Source organism: Amphibalanus amphitrite, unplaced genomic scaffold, assembly GCF_019059575.1.
Source record: "Amphibalanus amphitrite isolate SeventyFive unplaced genomic scaffold, NRLGWU_Aamphi_draft 002659F_arrow, whole genome shotgun sequence".
Taxonomy (NCBI): Eukaryota; Metazoa; Arthropoda; class Thecostraca; order Balanomorpha; family Balanidae; genus Amphibalanus; species Amphibalanus amphitrite.
Genome location: NW_024884060.1, coordinates 1,844 through 23,325, shown reverse-complemented (window position 1 = coordinate 23,325; position 21,482 = coordinate 1,844). Strand labels below are relative to the sequence as shown.

At 47.4% G+C, this 21,482-nt stretch overlaps 1 protein-coding gene across 1 annotated transcript; it reads left to right on the top strand.

Moving 5' to 3' along the window:
* Positions 1 to 1,369: 1,369 nt before the first annotated feature.
* Positions 1,370 to 20,976, top strand: LOC122377240 (glutamate receptor ionotropic, kainate 1-like; the record flags this gene model as incomplete). Its single annotated transcript, XM_043357195.1, has 5 exons — positions 1,370 to 1,545; positions 2,878 to 2,931; positions 9,556 to 9,720; positions 19,907 to 20,059; positions 20,773 to 20,976. Coding segments are annotated over 5 exons (752 nt in total), but the record flags the coding sequence as incomplete, so codon positions are not given.
* Between the last annotated feature and the right edge of the window lie 506 nt (positions 20,977 to 21,482).

The following is a 21,482-nucleotide window of genomic DNA, read 5'->3' as shown; positions in this document are numbered from 1 at the left end:
GCAGGCAACACCAGGAATTTACCGGCCCGCCAGACAACAAAGTTAATGGCCGCACGACGCTCACAGTTCAATATGGAGCCGGAATTTCCGCCGGAACTTCCGGGAAAAAAAAAAAACGGCGGCGCCCAGCTTCCGACAGAGACAAATGTGGCGCGTGGACTGGGTGGTATACAGGAAGATACGAACGAAACGAACGAAATGGAGAGAGGAGAGAGAGAGAGGAGGAGAGAGAGAGAGGGAGGAGAGGAGAGAGAGAGGAGAGAGAGAGAGAGAGAGAGAGAGAGAGAGAGAGAGAGAGAGAGAGAGAGAGAGAGAGAGAGAGAGAGAGAGAGAGAGAGAGAGAGAGAGAGAGAGAGAGAGAGAGAGAGAGAGAATTTCTTTTATCGATTCGATATATACCACAAATCAATTATTATTTCTGTAGTGAATGGGTAAAACCTGAAGTAAGAGTGTCGATGTCGATTGTCGATTGCTGTAGATGTAGGTCGCATTGCATGCCGGTTGAACAAACGATTATTTCACGATGGATGTGTCGAAAGCACTGCGACGATAACCAGCAATAATCAGCTACTGTGGCAAGAAAATGTAACGAGCATCTTTTGCGCATTCTCGGCAGCATTGTATTCCTTCTGATCTGCAATTATTAGCGCATTTGCTTGCTTGTCCATCCATCATCGTCCGTATCACCTCCAGACATTCTGTCCAGACGCGAAATTAATCGGCATCATCAGGAAATAAAAAACTCATCAGGGCCAGCGACCGGTCAGTGATTGATGTAGGAGCGTATCTCGTGTATTTGCGGGATGCCTATACCGCTGGATATGTATCCCGCTATTGGCGCTAATAGAGACCCATCGGCGATGAATACGCATTAATACTGTCCGTCTGAGGTTAGCGGAGCATGAAGAAGTTACAAGGACACATCAACCATCTTCAGGGATAAGGGCGACCAATCACCTGCCGTCTCTGGTCTGCAGGGCCTTGTGCTTTACTGTGGTCCCAACCGTCCATCTTTGTTTGGGTTGTACAATGCTACTAAATTTTAGCATTTACTCGAAACTGCTCTCCCAACCAATCCTGTACAGTCCAAAGGACCTGATACTTCAGAGTGTTCCAAAACCATATTTGGCCTACAGGGCTATCGCTTTTTTATTCACCTCTCATTTATGGTCCGCAGGAGGACTTGGTGCTACACTGCGTTCTCAGCCACCCGTTTCTCAGGGCTTCTGTGCGCCTTCAATGCCTGCTCCCATGCTGTGTTCTCCACTACCTACTCAGGGTCCACTGGAGCTACATATAGTGTTACTCTGAGTAGTCCACAAGACCCGGCGCTACACCGGGCTCGCCCTCATCCGCTTCTGGTCCCCAGGTCTGGTGCGCCTCCAGGACCTGGTGCGCGCCCCGCCCGAGCTCGATATGGAGGTCTACATCAGACAGGCTCTGCCAGAGGAGTACCGGGACGTCCTCAGAGAGATCAAGAACAAGGACATCCGGAACATTGTGGTCGACACAAAACCAGAGAACATTCAGCTCTTCTTGCGCTCGGTGAGTAGCGAAGAGTCATCAAAATACAATCAAGGCCAAAAGCTATGTTATTGTTCAAGAGCATCGAAATGCGGGTAAGAAACAAAAACATTACTAGGGGAACAACAGGGTTCAAATGGACGTTCGCAGCATGCTTATCTTCCCTAAGTGTACCCTAAAGACCTAATGACAAGCTAATTTTGCTATCACTTACCTCCTTCCCCAACTCCTCCTAATTACTTTCCTGCTTGGCGTGGCATCTGGGATCAAAGCTCTGCTAGTCGATCGTTCTCCCCAGCCCCGGTCCCGCTGCTCCGCGCCCGCCGTCGCTCGATGCGTCGGCTCCGTCGCGCTCGACGCCGCTCGCTGGCACGCGTCCATCGCCTCATCGACGCGCCTCTCGGGGCCACTTGGTGACTTGTCGACTATTGTGACGCTCCGATGCACCGGCGCGGCGCGCGAGCATCGACGGCGACAGCGGGGCGCGGTGGCGGCGGTGGCGGCGCAGACTCGACGCGGCTCTGCCGGTCGGTCGCTGGATCGAGTCCGTGTTTTGACGGCCGTTCCGGACTGCGGAATGGATTTATGTGCGGCCGGCGAAAGAGGATTCGCTGATAAAGAAAATCGACACGCGCGAAACACACATTTGTTGTTCTGTCTGTTTGGATAGAGCTGCAGTCGCCGGGTTCAGTTGTGGAGAGATGTGATAAAAGCGAAAAAAAAACTTTGTGAGTTATTCTCCAAAGAAGTGTCACTTTCAATGCATGAAAATTTTAATAAGTAAAATAATTTTGTTTTTTTTGTGTTTTTAATGCTCAAAAAGGCACTGAGTACGTACCTACTGTAATTTGTGAAGAAGCACCTGATGCCGTGTGAATTTGCATGACCATCACCCTCATGTAAGGACATGCATAAATACCGAACACAACAACAAAAAGAGTGATATTGCGGTATGACGTCACTAAGAGAGGCTCAATAAACACGTTTGCAACTAATTTAAAAAGTGAAAAATGGAATCTGTATATCAAAACTTCTTAGGCTGTCAGTTCGGGTCCTGGTCCACTGTCTAATAAAGAATTTCAGACAAGACATGGGCATTCGAATTGGTGCTCTCAGTGTGTTTACACGGCTGGACACCCCACTCGCCGACTTAATCTGGTTTGAAATTGACCGTTACCGTCGGCCATCCCAGTTGGGAGCCTCGCCAGCGAGCCTCGGAACACCGCATGTTGAATACCCCAACTAAGCTGTTGTAGCGGAAAAGCCACTAGCTGTCCGAGGGACGATACGTGATATCCAACTGGGGAAGTGTTTTTCATATCACCCATCGTATTCTATTTTTTTCTGTTGCAGTTGCTGCAGCTTCAAATGAACGACGATCGCCATCACTATCTGTTCACCTCATTTGTGAGTATCTCTGCAGTGCGTTCTGTGCGATATGCTCCAAAGCATGTAGCAGAGTGTGGTTTGTCCATAGACACGTTTATTTACACACAGACGCAAAAAAGTGCATTAATGCGCACTTGACAGCTATACATGTGCTCTTATAGTTAAAACACGTATACATCTACCTCCTATCGATGTATCAATGGCATTGTTTGTAAAACGCTGATTGTAGTGATTGAATGGGACGAGTTTGCATTATATTTCCCCGAAAATTGTGTGAAAGAGCTCTGGTTTTGGCCAATTTCCACCACATCGCTATCAGGGAAGTCGAGGAGGCCATTTCTATGCAAATTGTCTCATGCTGATGTAAACGACACTCACCCTGATCTCACCGACTTGGAATAGCATGAAAATGGGAGAGAACTCCGGTCGTTACTTCCAGCGAGCGCTGAGGTTCATAAAAAGACGCTCATTTTGCGAGATAAGCATTTTTTTAACCAGCGCTAACCCGATTACCACAAAGTGTTTCTTTTTTACGAGGATCGTTAGACGCGCTTGAAGCGGTAACCTTGTTACTTAGCTGCCAAGTTTCTCCTCTGAAGGTGTTTATATAAGAAGCAGCATGTTGAAAGTGGCTTAAAGATGGCAGTGATTCGAGCAGTTGCACTTGTGCCGTCGAGTAGTTTGCATTGTTTAAAGTTTGCTTAATGTTGACTAGCATTGGCATAGATGAAGAGAAATTTTTATTCTTAAATTTAATGAATATTTGATTTCAAACATCGCAGAGAAGTGGTAAGCCCCATTTAAACTAAAGGATCATGATGTCCATTAGTATGTTACAAGTCCTTTACGTTAATCATTATTTGGTTGCTGAGATCCGTGTTTGTGTTTTCTAAATCGTTTCACTATTTTCAATAAGGTAAACAAAGTTCCATTCCAAGGTTTCTATTTCTTCTGACCTCAATTCTTATCACTCTCCCCAATCCATTGCACAAAATTCATCAAATGTTTGACCGCACGCGCAGTCATTTAAACGGCACGTCTGTAATCCGCAACATCTTCCCCCCGTGGGATGCGAATTCCACCATACTGGTGATCTAACAAGAGCTCTCCAAACGGTGCAGGCGCTGAATGGGTCGCACGACCGTCCCTTTCGTGGTTCGTACAGTTGCAGCTCGTGCTCTTCCATCTCGGCCTGGATACAGCCTTTCGATTACCCCGGTTGTCCAAAGTGCACGTGACACGCGTGGGTTGTCTTCAATGAGGACGAGATCTCTCACGTTGGGTTCTCTGACAGCTGAGGCGGTTCTCGTGGGCGTTCGCAGCTCGCGGAGGTACTCTCGCTTCCAGCGGGCCCAGAGATGCTGGAGAACTCGAAGGTGATGTTCTCGCAAGGATCTCAGGTTCTGACCACTGTTCTGCGGGATAGAGACCTCATCAACAGTGTGGCACGATCTCGCGTGGAGAAAATCGTTTGGTGAGAGAGGCTGTACATCATCTGGATCATCAGTGAGCGCTGACAGCGGCCTGGCGTTGATGGCGCCTTCGATCTTACACAACACTGTATTTAGCTCCTGCCATGTGAGGAGGCTCCTTCTCAGGGTTCTACGCAAGGCTTCCTTTGTCAGGCGTATGAGTCTCTCCCAGAAGCCGCCCCACCATGGCGCCCTTGGCACGCTGAACCTCCATACTACACCTCTCGGTGCCAGTATGTTTGCTGCGCTCCGGAAGTTCAGGCCGTTGTCACTGAAGATGATTTGAGGCGTCCCACGGCGTGAGCAGAATCTCTCGAATGCTCCCATGAAATCTTCAGCTGAGAGCGTCTCTACGAGCTCCAGATGGATGGCTCGAATCACTGCACATGTGAATAGCACAATCCACATTTTTCGGGCCTCTGATCCTCTTGCAGCCTTTCTGTAGACGGGCCCAGCCATGTCAACGCCCACAGCGGAGAACGGAGGTCTTTGGCGCACTCTTTCCTTTGGCAGTGGAGCTATTTCTTGAGTGAAGGGTTCTGTATTGAACAGCTTGCAGTTTGGGCAGTCTCGAATTGTTCTTCCAACTACTTGTCGTCCGCGAGGGATCCAGAAGCGCTTTCTTAGCTGGTGCAGCGTTTGCTGCACTCCTCCATGACTGGTTTGTTGGTGATGGTCGAGAATAAGTAGCCGTACGTACGCGTGTCCACCAGGAAGAATTATCGGATGATTTTCGTCACAGCTGAGTTCCGATTCCTGCAGCCTGCCCCTGACCTTTAGGAGACCATCCTCCTCAAAAGGGTTTAAGCCGTGTATCGGCGACTGTTTCATGATCTCGCTTCCTGAACGCAGTTGCTGGAGCTCATCCGGGTAGGCGTCCTGTTGTAGTTCTCTAAGCCAAATTCTTTCGGCTTCGTGAATCTCCTCGGCCACTAGATGTTCCGCTCCCGTGACTCTTCCTCTGGTCACAGCGATCCATCTCAACACCCAGGCAGTGACTCGGAGCAGTTTTTTCAAGGAGCTGTAGCGGCTGATGTCAATAGCGTTTGTAGCCGCGATTCTGTCTGCAGTGTTGCTTGTGTTTGAGATCAAAACTGGCGTGTTCATTGTCTTCTTTTCTTCTTCTCTGCACGCTGCTGGTTCACCAGTTGGCTGTTGTGCCGGCCACTCAGGCGGGGGCAACTGCAGCCATGCCGGGCCCTGTTGCCACAGATCTCCCTGCATCTTCCTAGCAGAGGCCCCTCTTGACGGCAGGTCGGCGGGATTGCTGCATCCAGGACAGTGTCGCCAGTGTTCCGGAGCGAATCTCTGCTGGATTTCGGTGACACGGTTGGATACAAACGCTCCCCATCGTCCTGGGTCGCTTCGAATCCAGGCGAGCGCCACAGCTGAGTCTGTCCATATGTACACGGATGTCGGTTGGACGATGAGAGATGTTAGCACATACTCGGTGAGTCTCGCGCCGATGACGGCAGCCATCAGTTCCAGTCGCGCCAGACACATGCGTTTTGTTGGCGCCAGTCTCGTCTTCGCCATCACCAGTCGATTCTGGCGGGAAGCCGCGCTGTTTGGCCGTATGTAGACGGCGGCTGCGTAAGCCTCCTGACTTGCATCACAAAATGTGTGAATTTCGAAAGACTCCACGCTGTCATCTGCATATGGTCTCGGAATACCGATCGTTCCGAGATCACTTAGATCTTGGATCCATGCCAGCCAAAGGTGACGGGATTCTTCACTCATCAGGTCGTCCCAGTCGCTCCCCTCCGTCCAGAGTCGTTTTAGGAGCATCTTAGCCCTGACAGTAAATGGGGCTAATAGACCCAGGGGATCAAAGATGCGAGCTGAAACACGCAGAACGTTCCGTTTCGTGGCTGGGAGATCGGTTGCGAGGGCCAGCACAGTCGAGGGATCAAATTTGAAGCTGTCTTCTGCTGGAGACCACAAAACCCCGAGCACCTTCTTTTCTGATCTCTCGCTATCATCGATCCGAACCGCGCTGTAGGTGTTTTCCTCAACTGCTGTTAGTCGCTGGTTGCTCGCCCACTTTCTCATATTCATCCTTGCTTCTGCGAAGATCTGTTTCGTTTCTTGAATGAAGGTGTTCGCTTCTTCTTCTGTCTTGAGACTCGTCAGAAGATCATCACAGTACAGGTCAGTAGTGAGTCTTCGAACTGACAGAGCGTGGCTGTCCGTGTATTGCATGAGGTGCCTTCGGATCGTGGCCTGTAGAAGGAACGGCGAGGCGCTGACTCCAAAGGCAACCCTCTTCATCCTGAACACGGTTGGCTCCACTTCTGGGCTTTCTCGCCAAAGGAATCTTGTGACGTCACGATCTTCTGGATGGAGGCTTAGTTGTAGAAAAGCCTTTTCGATGTCTGCTGTGACGGCAACACGATTCAGGCGGAATCTGATCAGAATTCCCGCAAAGTCGGCGATGAGGTTTGGTCCGGGTAGCACAAAGTCATTCAGCGACTTTGGATGTCCAGCAGAAGCGTCGAATACTACACGCATCTTATCGCTCTTATGCACTGCATGGTGAGAAAGAACATGGATTGGTCCATCTGGAATCACTGGAGCCCGCTCCGCATAGCCATCTTCTAAGTACTGAAGCAGAGCCCTCTCATACTCCGCTTTCTGATGCTCTCGCTTCAGGCCCTTTTCACAACGTTCCAGACGGAGCCTGGCGATCTGCTCGTTTTCAGGTAAGGAATTAAAGTTTTCCTTCTTGGGCCATCGCACTTCGTACCTGCCATCTGGGAGCCTCTTGCATGTCTCTTCGAAATGCATCATCGCAGCGTCCTCCATTGTCTGTTTTTCTTCACGGTCACTTGCATACGTGGGATCTTCTATGCCAATACTCTCCAGGTCCCACAGTTGCTGCAAGTCGTCTTTCGTTTCCCTTGTCCGAATGAGTAGTGCGTGTTTCTCGGTTTCTCCAGCCGTGTGGAGACGTCCACCTAAAATCCAGCCAAACACTGATTCCATAGCGATGGGACCGGAATGACTGAATCGACTGCGCCCTGTCATCACATCCTGGTACAAGTCCATTCCGAGTAAAATGTCAATTGATTCGTTGTCCTTCCACATTGCCGGCGGATCTGCCAAGACCAGATCTTTCAACTGATCCAGATCTTCCTCGGACACGGTCAGGCCTGTGTTCATAGCGCCACAAATTGTGTCGATCTCCGCCATGTCCATCCTCAGTCCGCTTGATATTTCGTCTCCGACGCGCTTCAGCGTGATTGAGACTCTCTTCAGAGCCTTGTGACGTTTTTCATCACCACCAAAAGTCATGATGTTGGTGTCCTGTTCACCCGTCTCCTCACATCCAAGCCGGGCGGCCAGTCGCTTGGTGACGAAAGACTGGTTCGAGCCGGTGTCAATTAGCATTTTGACACGCTCCTCACCCTTTGGGCCCATGGCTACAGCACGCGCTGTTTGTAACACCACGGCGGAGCCATTTTGTACCTGAGATCGTGCTGCCAGGATTGGAGTGGTTTTCTCTGATCCATTTGATCTGTTTTCAAGACACAACAGCAGGTGGTGTTTGCGCTTACAAATGGCACAGCACTTCTGGCTCTCACAGGTACTTGCGATGTGCTGCGGTCCTAAGCATAGGAAACAGCTACCCGAAGCCAATAGACGCCTACGTCGCTCTTCGGTAGACAGCTTGACCGCTTCATGGCACGCACTGCTCTCATGTTGCTCATCGCAAAATGCGCACCTTTGTTGTCGGTCGTTAGAACGAACGTGCAACGCTGAGGCGGACCTGATAACACTGGACCGTCCAGTGTCCCGTGTCAGGCGCATTTTCGCGTCGTTAGTCTGGAGCTTCCGGCAGATGTCATGTAATGTTTGATTTCTTGCCTCCAAATATTGTGTGGCGGTTTCAGAAACTTCTTCCAAATTTTGCAGATCTCTCTCCTTCAGGAACAGGCGAAGCTCTGTAGCGCAGGTATTCATGAATTGTTCATGAATGATAAGATCCTTCAGTCCTTTCCGTGTATCATCTACCTCTCCGAGCTCTATCCACCTGTTCAAGTAAGATTGGAGTCTAGCCACAAATTGAGCTGGTGTCTCACCGGGTTCCGGTCGTGACTCTCGAAGCTTTTTCCTATAGCCTTCTGCGGTCAGGCCGTAGCCTCGCAGTAAAGCTTCTTTAATCTGTTGATAGTCTGAAGACTGATCAGCGTCGAGTCGGAAGTAGATGTCCAAGGCCTTGCCTGTCAGCAGTGCACTCAAGGACACTGACCAGTGCTCCTCAGGCCACCCGGCCGCTCTCGCAAATCTTTCGAACCTCAAGAGATAGCTGTCAATATCATCCCGTCCCTCCACAAACGGGGGCAGCTTCGGTGTCTTCACTGCACTGACAGCATCTGTTGTTGAGCCTTGCATTTCTGATTGGTATTTTAGTTTTTCAAGTTCGTGTTTCCTTTCCTTTTCTCGTTCTTGGATTTCTCTTTCGTGTTCTTTTATTTCCCTTTCACGGTCTTCTTTTTCTTTTTCGGCTTTCCTCTCCCGTTCCAGCCTTCTGTCTTCTCTTTCAGTGTCCTTGTCGAATCTATCAGCTGCAAATCGGAGAGCTTCTTCCCCCTGCAGCCCATATCTAGACGCTAATTCGAGGTACTTTTCCATCTTGTCCTGTCACGGTCACCACTATGTTACAAGTCCTTTACGTTAATCATTATTTGGTTGCTGAGATCCGTGTTTGTGTTTTCTAAATCGTTTCACTATTTTTAATAAGGTAAACAAAGTTCCATTCCAAGGTTTCTATTTCTTCTGACCTCAATTCTTATCACTCTCCCCAATCCATTGCACAAAATTCATCAAACGTTTGACCGCACGCGCAGTCATTTAAACGGCACGTCTGTAATCCGCAACAAGTATACATATTACATAACCTTTTAAACTTGATCTAGCACGAAGAACGAGCCTTTACCCGATGTACTTCACTCCACGGTGCTATGCCTGTGCGCTTAGAATCTCATTGTTCATCGCTAATCATTAATCAATCAAATCATAACTAATCATAATAAAAAGTTCAAGGCATCTAATGATAACAAGAAATCAGCATTCATATGCTGCAGGGCACGAAACACCAACTGTTGCTCATAGCTGTTGAATCGCTAGCAGTCACAACACCGCTAACACAGCTATACCCATGTGACAGGACACGGAGACGTTTGACCTGGAGGACTTCCGGTACAACCGGGTCAACATGACGGGCTACCGGCTGGTGGACACCTCCAGTGGCCTGGTGCAGGCCTCGCTGGCCGCCATGGAGCAGTTTCAGCCCGTCAGCTCCGTCATGGTGCCCGCGACCAACGTCATCAAGGTGGGTGTCACGATGGTATACTGATGTCGTCGTCAGGGTCACGACTGTGACATTGGCAGGGATGCAAGTTTCATTGCAAGTTTGTCAAGTTTCAAGCATGAGAGTTGCAACCTAAGGAAGTTGCTGGTCACGTTATTCGTGTTGTTGTTCGCTCCAGCGTTTTGTTCACTTTTTTTTTCGTGATTGTCATTGAAGTTATTTCAGTGCTTTCTTATGATCAGCTTTTGACACAACTGCCACATTGATGATAAATACTCGACGCGACTGATGATGACAAACCCGGTGGAGCTAAAACACTCGCATATACAGGCCTGCTCTAGAATGGGGTTGGGAACTCGATTTTTGAAGAATGTATAGAAATGATCTGACTATTTTTGCAGAATTTATGGTGCATACAGTTTCCTCATAAAAGCATTATGCTGAGAGAAATGGGGGAAGACAGATAGAAAACATATTTTTTAAAGTTCTTGAAAAAGACGCTCTTGATGCTGTTACGTCACATGTCACCTTCTGCGGTTGACAAATAATGGCGCATCTGGCGCACCACCGATTACATGTTATTTGTATATGTGAAAGAGGTTGTTTGTTTCACTCTGCCATTCGCGCTGTTTTTAGCTTTAAATTATGCTAAAGCATTCACGAATGAAAGGTTCAGTGTCAAAAATTGATGCGTCTGCCGTGTACTGTTCCCATTTAACATTGAGCGCGTGGTAAACATTTTGTGAACCTCGAATCGGATATATTATAAAAGAGAAGTTGTCTGTGTGTCACAAACGAAAAGTGTCATCCACATCTGGGTGTCTTGCGCCGGAACGGCGCCATGTAGGAGCGTGAAATTTGGCAGTCGACAAGCGCGGTCAAATCGAACGATCGTATTAAAATTTGGGCGCGATCCGACCAGGGGTGCGTCTCTGGCAGGGTCAAGAGCACGAGGCACGCTCGCCATTGGTTTAACACGGGGCGCGAAAAACGGCGACATCGGCCGAAATCGCTCCGACGCCTGCTCCTCTCCGGGCCTATATCTTGACGACCGGTGGTCACAGCGACACGCGGTTGCCACCGATCGATAGAGGAGAGCTAAAGCTAGCGTATTGATATGGTTTTATAACGTTGGTCGCGTCACGTGCACATCAGGACCTTTTGTTGTACAGAAATGGACGATTTCGTGCCTCGTAGACATAAAATCGGTGCCGTTTGAAAACGGTTTGGCCGAATGAAATCGGTATGGCACCATTTTTTAGGTAATTGCACGTGTGATGCAATGAATGAAAAGAAAAAGTGATTTTTACTACCACTTCCTTAATAATGAAAAATTTATTTGAAAGTGTGATGCGCGCAGAGTGCGCTGTCCTTTACAACATCATAACGCATCGAAAACGTTAAAAATTGACCATGAAACGCACATATTCGGATAGCGCATTCTTTTCTGATCAATATCCACCCAAAATATTATCAAAAAGTCAATAAACTACCGTGAAAATGACTCAGGCATACCACAGTGTTTTGTTAACGTTAGACATATTTTCCGATGAAATCCGATCGATGGCTTATAGCCGGCATGTCATTAAACATTTGACTATCAGTCAGCACGGCATAGGCTGCAAGGCACCGCCCGCTTAGGGATATCGCAAACCCTTGAAAATTGTACTTGCATATAACTCAGTCGTTTCTGGGCCGATTGCGCTGAAACTTGGACTTTCGGCAGGCAAGGCACTCACCAAGCGATGTACGGTCATGTGTCACAGGTGGGGTGGACTCATGCACGTGCGCACGTGTGGGGTCCCTTTCTACATCTCAAGAACGGCTGGGCCGATTTCACTCACATTTTGTACACTGTTAGGGACAATTTAGACAGGTGGCTTACATAAGTCATCTGGAGTCTCAGTAAGCGCGTGCGCACGTGCAGGGGCCCATTTATATATCTCAAGAACCGGTAGGACGACAGCACTCAAATGTTGTGAAACTCTTTGGTCAAGTATGAGTAGGGCATGAGTATGCCGGGTATAGGTAGGGTACGTTATGGGAAGGGTAGGGTATGGGTAGGGTAGGGTAGGGTAGGGTAGGGTAGGGTAGGGTATTGTATGGGTAGGGTATTGTAAAGGATAGAGGTAGTTTTGGGTATGGGTAGGATAGGGTAGAGGTAGGTTTGCCGTTTGGGTAGGGTAGGGTAAAGTTGGGTATGATAGGGTAAAGTTCGGTATGGTAGGGTATAAGGTAATCGTAGGGTAGGGTATGGGTAGGGTATGGGTAGGACTAGGGTATGGGTAGGGTATGTATATTGGTAGGGTAGGGTAGGGCCTTTTGCGGCTTTTCCTATTGGCGGCGGTTAGGCGTGCGATGTGGGCGGTTTCCTTTGTTGCGGCGTTTGCGGCGTTTTGCGGTTGGCGGCGGGCAGGCGTGCGATTCGGGCGGGCGGTTTTTTGCGGCGGCGTTTGCGTTTTTGCGGTGTTTGCGTTTATCGGCACGCGGTCGTTTTTTGCGGCGTTTTGCGGTTGGCGGCGGGCAGGCGTGCGATGCGGGCGGTTTTTTGCGGCGGTGTTTGTTTGGTGGCGGTCGGGCGGGCGATGCGGGCGGTTTTGATTTGTTTTCGGCGTTTTTGCGTTTTTTTGCGGTTTACGGCGGGCGGGCGATTTTTTATTTGTTTTTATTTATTGCGACGTTTGCGTTGGCGCTTCGGGCGTGCGTTTTGCGTTTGGGGCGGGCGGGCGCTTTTTTGGTTCCTTTTTTCGGTGTTTGCGTTTGGGGCGAGCGGGCGCTTTTTTGCGGTGTTTGCGTTTGGTGGCGGGCGGGCGATTTTTAGGCGTTTTCGGTTGGCGGTTAGCGTGCGTTCGATGCGAACGGTTTTATTTTTGCGGCGTTTTTGCGTTTTTTTTGCGTCGGGCGGGCGATTCTTTATTTTTTTGCGACGTTTGCGTCGGCATTTCGGGCGTGCCTTTGGCGCATTTTGCGGTGTTTGCGTTTTGCGGCGGGCGGGCGGCGTTTCACAATTCAAAGTCCCAACATTCGGATCTCAATTGCTCCTCGAAAAGCCATACACACCTACTATACAGTTTAATGAAGAAACTACCAAACTCTACTTATTAAACCTAGAAGTTTTGACAACCAAACTGATAATCCCCTTAATATATCTCGAACCTATACAGTTATCGCGTAAACCTGTATTCTAGTCTATATTATGATTTATAACATGTCTGTGCGTGCGTGTGTCATGCCTTATGTGTCTTATTGCGCCTGAAAGGCGCCGCGTATCGGCGTGAAATTTGGCATGCCGAATCTGTGGGCGTGGGCGGCCTTCGTATTAAAATTTGGGCGTGATCGGACCAGGGGTGCGCCGTCGGCACGTGCAAAAGGGCGCTCTCATAGGGATAGCATGGTGTCGGCGAGAGCGGCGGTCGGCCGAAAATCGGGCCGACACGGCTCGCTTTCCGGCTTGATATCTCGGCAACGGGTGATTGCAGCGAGAAGCGGTTGCCACCAATGGATAGAGGAGAGATGGAACTAGCGTATTGATATGGTTTCATAGTATAGTACGCGTCACGTGCAAGGCAGCACCCCCAGTTGTGAAAAAATGACCGATTTCGTGCATTGTGACGGGAAAATCGATGCCGCTGGAAAACGGCTTGACGGAATGAAATCGGTGTTGTATCATTTTGCAGACAAAGGTACGTGTAATAATAGGAAAGCAAATAAAAAGTGACGATCCGTACTATTTCTTTAATAATGAAAAATTAATTTGAAAATTTGATTTTTACGGAGCGCGATGTCCTTTACAACACCAAAACGTATTGAAAACGATGATCAATCGTTATGAAACCTACATATTCGGAAAGAGCATTCTTTTCTGACCAATATCCACCCAAAATATTATCGAAAAGTCAATAAACTTTTGTGAAAATGACTCAAGCATGCGACCGTGTTTTGATAACGTTACGCGTATTTTCCGACGAAATCGGATCGGTGGCTTCGGCAGGCAGGCCCAGGCAGGCCATTGAACCTTTGACAACAAACGGTAGCGGAAGGCACCTCTCGCCAGGGGATTCGCCAGTAAATAAAATAAATTTATTCTTGCAATAACTCAGCCGCTACCGGGCCGATTGTGCTGAATTTTGGGACTGTCAACGGGCACATATCGAACGACACATTACCATATGTAGGGTGCTAAATGCTAATGCACGTGCACACCTGGAAAGGAGCAGTTTCCTATCTCAAGAACGGCTGGGCCAATTTCTCTCAAACTTGGTACACACTACAGAACCCGTAAAATCAATTAAATACCATACAGTTATCGCGCAAACATGGCCATCTAGTCTATATTATGATTTATAAGTTGTCTGTACGATCTCCATCCGTGTGTCATGCCTTATGTGTCTTATTGCGCCTGAAAGGCGCCGCGTATCGGCGTGAAATTTGGCATGCCGAATCTGTGGGCGTGGGCGGCCTTTGTATTAAAATTTGGGCGTGATCGGACCAGGGGTGCGCCGTCGGCACGTGCAAAAGGGCGCTCTCATAGGGATAGCATGGTGTCGGCGAGAGCGGCGGTCGGCCGAAAATCGGGCCGACACGGCTCGCTTTCCGGCTTGATATCTCGGCAACGGGTGATTGCAGCGAGAAGCGGTTGCCACCACTGGATAGAGGAGAGATGGAACTAGCATATTGATATGGTTTCATAGCATAGCACGCGACACGTGCTAGGTAAAACCCCCGGTTGTGAAAAATGACCGATTTCGTGCATTGTGGGAAGAAAATTGATGCAGCTGGAAAACGGTTTGACGGAATGAAATCGGTGTGGTACCATTTTGCAGGTAAATGTACGTGTAATCAGAGAATAGCAAACAAAAAGTGATGATCCGTACCATTTCCTTAATAATGAAAAATTAATTTGAAAATTTATTTCGCGCGGAGCGCGGTGTCCTTTACAACATCAAAACGTATTGAAAACGCTGATCAATGGCCATGAAACCTACATATTCGGAAAGAGCATTCTTTTCTGACCAATATCCACCCAAAATATTATCGAAAAGTCAATAAACTTTTGTGAAAATGACTCAAACATACGACCGTGTTTTGTTAACGTTACAGGTATTTTTCGACAAAATCCGATCGATGGCTTATGGCCGGCAGGCGGCAGGTCATACAACTTTTGACAATACTCGTAGCTATCAAAGCATGGGCTGCAATGCACCGCCCGCAAAGGGGAATTCCAAACACTGAAAATAAGCGCCTACCAGTAAACAGCACATTTTTGTACTAGGAATAACTCAGCTGCTACTGGGCCGATTGAGCTAAAACTTGGACTGCGGGTGGAGGGGGCACTCACCTGGCGATGCATGGTCATGTGTGACAGGTAGGGTGGATCGATTGCACGTGCGCACGTGAGGGGTCCACTTATACATCTCAAGAACGGCTGGGCCGATTTCGCTCAAATTTTGTACACTGTTGGGGACAATTTAGAAAGGTGGCTGGCACAAGTAATCTGGAGTCTCAGCTAGCGCGTGCGCACGTGCAGTGGGCCAGTTTTATATCTCAAGAACGGCTGGGCCGATTGCGCTCAAATTTGGTACGTTACTTTAATCGAGTTTGAGAAGGGTAACTATTTGTAGGTTATGAGTAAGGAAGGGTATGGGTAGGGTAGGGTGGGTTTGAGTTCGATAAAGGCAAACCATGAGAAAGGCTCTAACAACCCGCAACCAGCACCAGCATACCATGCCGTTCAAACAAATATCCAACTCCGACAAAATAACACAAATTAAAATCATAAGTTCCCACACCCAAACTAATGCCCCATCAAATGCATCTATCAAAACGCACAGTTATAGCGCAAAATATGCCATCTAGTTATCAAATGAAAAACATGATGAATCGGAAGATGCTGAAGGGCAAAAGCCTTTCCAATACGCATTTGGCCTAATTTACAATTAAAATTTTAACATTTCTCTAATCTTATTAATAATTGCTTTGTTCTTGTTCATAAAAATAAATTAAGGCGCTGAGAACCGAGGTAATTTCTATCTACCCTGCCTTAACTTACCAGCAACAGCAACCTATCTACGCCCTACGGTGGCAAGGGAGACTGTGAAAGAAGCGTAAGATGGATTCTAAACAATTATTTTGTGATATACTGAAGGGCAAAGTGCAGAGAAAAGCGTACAAGTCCTGTTTTGTGCCAGGCTGTTGCAGTAGCACTTATGAAACTCCGAAAACGATCTTCGTTTATGTCCCAAACAACATCACCCTGAGGAGATGATCGTCTGCAATAGGAAGAAGAGCTGATGCAAGTACTTTGAAATCCACTATCAAGTCGGAGATATTGTATGTAATGATCACTGTGAGGTGAGATATTTTGTGCAAGGGCTGAGTGTAATGCCCAGGAGATGACCTCCATTCGCCCGCTGACCTGACCGCTGACCGGTCAGGGTTATAAAATTTGAGTGGATGGCGGTCCGTTTGGGGCTCAGATGTCAATTGTATTTTGTTACTGTCAAACAATACATGTTATGCTGGCAGCGAATGTGTGTAACGTCGGTTTTCGAAACAGAAGTTTGAACTGTAACGGCAGAGTGCTTGCTGGTCTCATCGTAAGTATTGTAACAGCATTGTAAGCATTGTCAATATTGTAAGTATTGTGAGCATTGATGTATGGTAATTGGTAGATATCACCTCACATGATCTCGCCCTCAGATAACCCTCTCCGGTGTCCCTGTCAGTAAATGGCACCTGGATCATTGCAGATTAGATAATTTGTCATAATTCTTAAAGAATTGGGCGGTTTTGACTCGTTTACTCGAAGCAGGTCGCATTTCAATATTTTGTCATAGGCTTGCAATGTCAAGGTCACGACTCTGACCTAACCTCAGGTCAAAGATAAACAAATTCTGAGATGTACAAACGACACATACTGCAGGTACTGTTTTGAAGACTTGATGAGAGGAAATAACTTCGTGAAAAACTCAAGCTCTGACGTGATTGCAAACTTTTCTGAGGTGGGGTCAACAAACCCGCTCTGGTTACCTGACCTGACCTGACCCGGCATTTTTTTTTTTTTTTTTTTTTTGCTGAGCTGTGCGCAATGAGCATTTAGGAAAAGTCACCAAATATGAGCTGAATGTCTCGCGGCGTTTGACAATTGTACAAGAAAATCCTGAAAGGCCTCTCCCGTCCGAAATAGGGTTAATGTGTATATGAAGAGTTGCAGATGCTAAACATACCCAGATCTAAGACTGCAGTTCCCAGCGCCGCTGCAACGTTTTTAAAACAAACATACCTAAATACATATAACATACAAACATGTTTTTGCATCTGTTTTGGATAATAGCAACTCATGGCGCCATCACCCGCGAGAACTGTTAGGATTTGAGATATATTTTTATTTAGACCATTAGTTTGGCTGTAATGTTTATTAATATTAGTTGGGCGGAGTTTGGTAGTTTTTTATTTAACTTGTGGTATGTTGTGCTGATTGCGGGTTGTTCAAACCTTTCAAATGTAAGGACCTTATTGAGCTCAACCCTACCCCTACACTACCCTCTGGACATTTTTCAAGCCCACAAGCATCACGACGCCGAGATGGCATGTAGCCGGGAAATCACCCTCGCCATCTTCTCTAGAGCTAATCGGTGTGGGGCGGCATGTGGGGCGCCGCTTAGCCTATGGGGGTGCACTTCTAGTGGATGGGGGACGGGGGTGCACCTGCACCCCTTTCATATGGAAAGTTACTTCCCTGATTACAGCTCCCCGTATTGCACCTAAACAGGGAACGGCCAGCAAACGAAGGAACTATTTCTGGATGACAGGCGAATAGCCGCTCACGCAAGCGGAGCTCCGCCCCGTCCAAAGTGGCCAACAAAGCAGAGACAGAGGCAGTATCACATCTTCCATCAAAGAACTGGTTTCTGGCTTGGAAGATGAGCTCCATCTTTGCATCTGAGTCGGTGCTGTCAGGAATCAGCTGGTCTAATGGAGTGAGACGACTAGCCATCGTATCAGAGCTGCCTGGTCCTCGTAGCATTTGCACCGATTCTTCTCGATCGGACTCTGAATTCTGTCCCTCCTGCGTATTACTTGAGGCATTGCTATGTAGCTAAGTCTTTGGCAGTTTCGTTATCCATGCTTTGCAAACAGTGCCATAACAACGCAGTTAATTAATCACCAAGCTTCTTTGCAAGTTCCAATACAGTTGAATCGCACGCGATTTGAGTGCAAAAATCAAGAGAAGTGCCAACTTGTTCTCGTAAAATATTTTGAATATTGACCTAGAAAATGAGTAATTTCCAGATAAAATAACAGCGAAATCAGTTTTCGCTTGCCAATAAAACTCACAGATATTGAAGCTCCACTATTAAAGGAACATTTTAGTATTTGTCATTCTTGATAAAACTTCTTAGTCACGCAATACCAGCGCAAAATAAAGAGACACTGAATAAACGACCAATCACTCCGATTTACCATAGGAAAATACATAGAAAATGTATGCCTCAACTGCGCCAAATATACAGACAGCTATATACCTACATGTGACGTCATGATTAGCCCGACCAATCAGAAGCAAGTTGTTTTCAGTCACAATTAATTAATTTTTGAGCTAACTAGGCATTTTTTAACAAATTGATTTTAAATTAAATCATTAAAAATTCTGAGCTTTCTTATTTTACCAAAACATACAGAGCATGCAGATAGGTCCCAACCCTATTATTCCTACCGAAGCTATTGAGCACCCCCACCCTTGCGTCTTTTACTTTTCTCAGTGGTTACCGATTGACCTAGCAACTAGATATTGGCGGCTACTAATTGCTGCGTCTCGTAGCAAGTCATGCACCATTTTCGTGAAGCTCTAGCCCAATTGGGGCGAAACGGCAAGGGGATCATAGCCACCACCATGTAATAATAAGATAGGATATAGATCCAGCATAGTGATAAGATGGCATTTGGTGTAGTCATTCTGCTAATATGATTGTCACCACTTCCAACCTTTACTGGACTTTGACGAGACGGCAACCTCCGAAATCACCCCGTCCCGTCTGAAATAGTCTCGTCATCAGACTCAACGGCCACTGTTGGCATTAAAAACTCCCATTTACAATCTGACTCGTCCTGTCCTGCCTTCAGACAATTTATCACGACATTCTGTTTCGCGCTGAGATAAATGCGCTTTTGTCGTGATTGTGCTGCCCTCTTTCGACGAATATCCGCATTCGTCACTCGCAGAAGACAGCCGCCGAACGGAAGATGCCACCGATCTATACCTAATCGCCTCTATCAGTCACAATTGGAGACGTTGGCTGACGCAGCGGATGGCATCAGTCGCTAAATGATGACGAAATGACCGCACTCTAGTGACATCATGAACACAATCCGTCTTACGATGGGGACTTTTAGATATAATTGACGTGGAATCGGTGTGTTTTGTGATAATGTTTGGCGTTTTATCATAATGCGAGAACTAGGACTTTGTTAGTGCAGATCATGTGACTCGTTGGGCTTGCAACAAGTCACGTGATCCGCACTGGATGTCATACAGGTTAGACATTTTGAAACAGTCTTTGTCCTATAGAGGCCAAACAGTTCCTTGGTCTGGCATGAAGCCTAATCGCACATCATTTACCAAACTGTATGTGATTTGGATGCTAATCTGCTATCGAGTAAAACAGCAATATCAATACCACATCACCGCTGTTCTCCCCGACCACCAATTTGGTCTATGCTATAATGTCTCCATCCGGAACGTCCCCTCATAACAAATCATCATAGTCACGGCTTTATTGCGTGGATTCTGCCGCCGAACAATGCATTTATTCATCTCATCAGCCATGTTCCTGCCTGTTCAGTCATAAACACGATCTGGTGGAGACCATAACATTGTTATCCCACCGCCGTAGTATCATCAAGCGAATCTTAGTATGCTTAATATTTGGCATAAATAACATAGTATCAACATTTAGCTTTTTTATCACGTTGTCTCTCTATGTATTCAGCTTTGGAATGAGTACGGTATCAAAATGTAGAATATGAATGAGAATGCGAATTGTCTACGCATTGAAACTTGGATTACTTTATTCAAATGATTACTATTCCTCCCTTTTTCTTTCTTTCTCATTACCTCTCTCTCTCTCTCTCTCTCTCTCTCTCTCTCTCTCTCTCTCTCTCTCTCTCTCTCTCTCTCTCTCTCTCTCTCTCTCTCTCTCTCCCACAGGCGGAGACGGCTCTGATCTATGACGCGGTGAACGCGTTTGCCCACGGATTGCACGCGCTGACCGGTGCGGGCAGGGTGCCGGTACCGAACGTCACCTGCGAGCTACTTAACACGTGGAACGGCGGCCTGCAGCTCTACGAACGCATCAGCGCGGTGAGTGGTACAGGGAGCGGAGAGCGAGGGTTCGAGTCTCACTGAGAGCGTTTTCTCCTGAATGCTGATAGTAAGTGGGGTTTACTCCGAAATTCGACTCGACACATTGTCAAGATCACAATATAATTAATCTAGATTTTCTGCAATGATGTGTGGGTGCACCATAAAGAGCCAACTAGCACCACCACCAGCTCGCTGGCACATTTCTTCAATTCATTTGCAGCAGTTTCGCGATATGTTTTTAGCTCCACACCGACACCACTCCTCAGTCCTCGAGAGTTCCGATATCAAAGCGGACTGATAAAGCTGGAGTGCTCTCAGCCTGCTTCTGTAAAAGCTCACAATACACGCTGCGCGAAACGGATTTCTGTCGTTCTTTATATTTTTCCAATGTAACGTTGAAATTGAGAGAATGATTAGAATAAAATAATGTTTAACACAGTAGGTAGGAACAGTCCAAGCTTTGCAGCGTCGTGAATTATTTCAACCTTAAGTGAGTCGTGCTATGCATGCCACGATTATACAATATGTATATATCCGTCACCGTAGATAATGAAATTGAACAGGCAGCTCCTCTCTTGACCAACGTGCCGGGCGGCCATCCCTTGTTTATAACGGGCACTAACTCCGATACCGAGGTAGGTAAATTGGAATTCACCCCCCGAGGAGATACGATGGCTTTTTATCCACACCATCTCGCTGTGTGTGTCCAGGTTCAGATGCCGGGTCTAACGGGCCCAATCCAGTTCTCCGGCGGACGCCGCACCCGTCTGAAGCTGGACCTCATGAAGCTGACCACCTCCGGAATGAAGAAGGTCGGCTGGTGGAGTGACAGGACGGGCATCAACGTGACCGACAGCTCGGCCTTCTACGGCACCGACCTGCCCAACGTCACGCTGCTCGTGTCGACCATCCAGGTGAGGCGGCTCGAGAAGTAGGGGGAGGGGGGGTGTACATATGTATGTTGAGACGTCAGTCGTTTGGTGGGTGTTAACGGCCAAGGCATATATCGATGTTGCAAGTGCCCACACCAAGCTCAAAACTATTCATGTAAAGGTGGATAGTCACTTAATTTGAATGGGCGTTAAAATTGTAACAATCAAGCATAGCGTCAAAAACGTGACGTGCGTTTATCTAAAAATTATTTTTCAACGTTTCGTCGTATTCATGTATCGTCAATTCTATGATGAATAATTTCTTGCACCTCGGTCACCTTATACATGATCTTCTACATATTATAGTCAATAACTTCTCCTACGGTTTCTGGTATCATAATCCTAGTTCACCAATTTCCTACCACCTATCTTCAGACTATTTTACTTGGCCGCTTTTTTGTCATTATTTTCCCTTTCGCTCTCCCATCTGCCACTTTCAGAGCACGTGTTGACACCTCCCTTCGGCGGATTTCACGGCGGATTAGCTA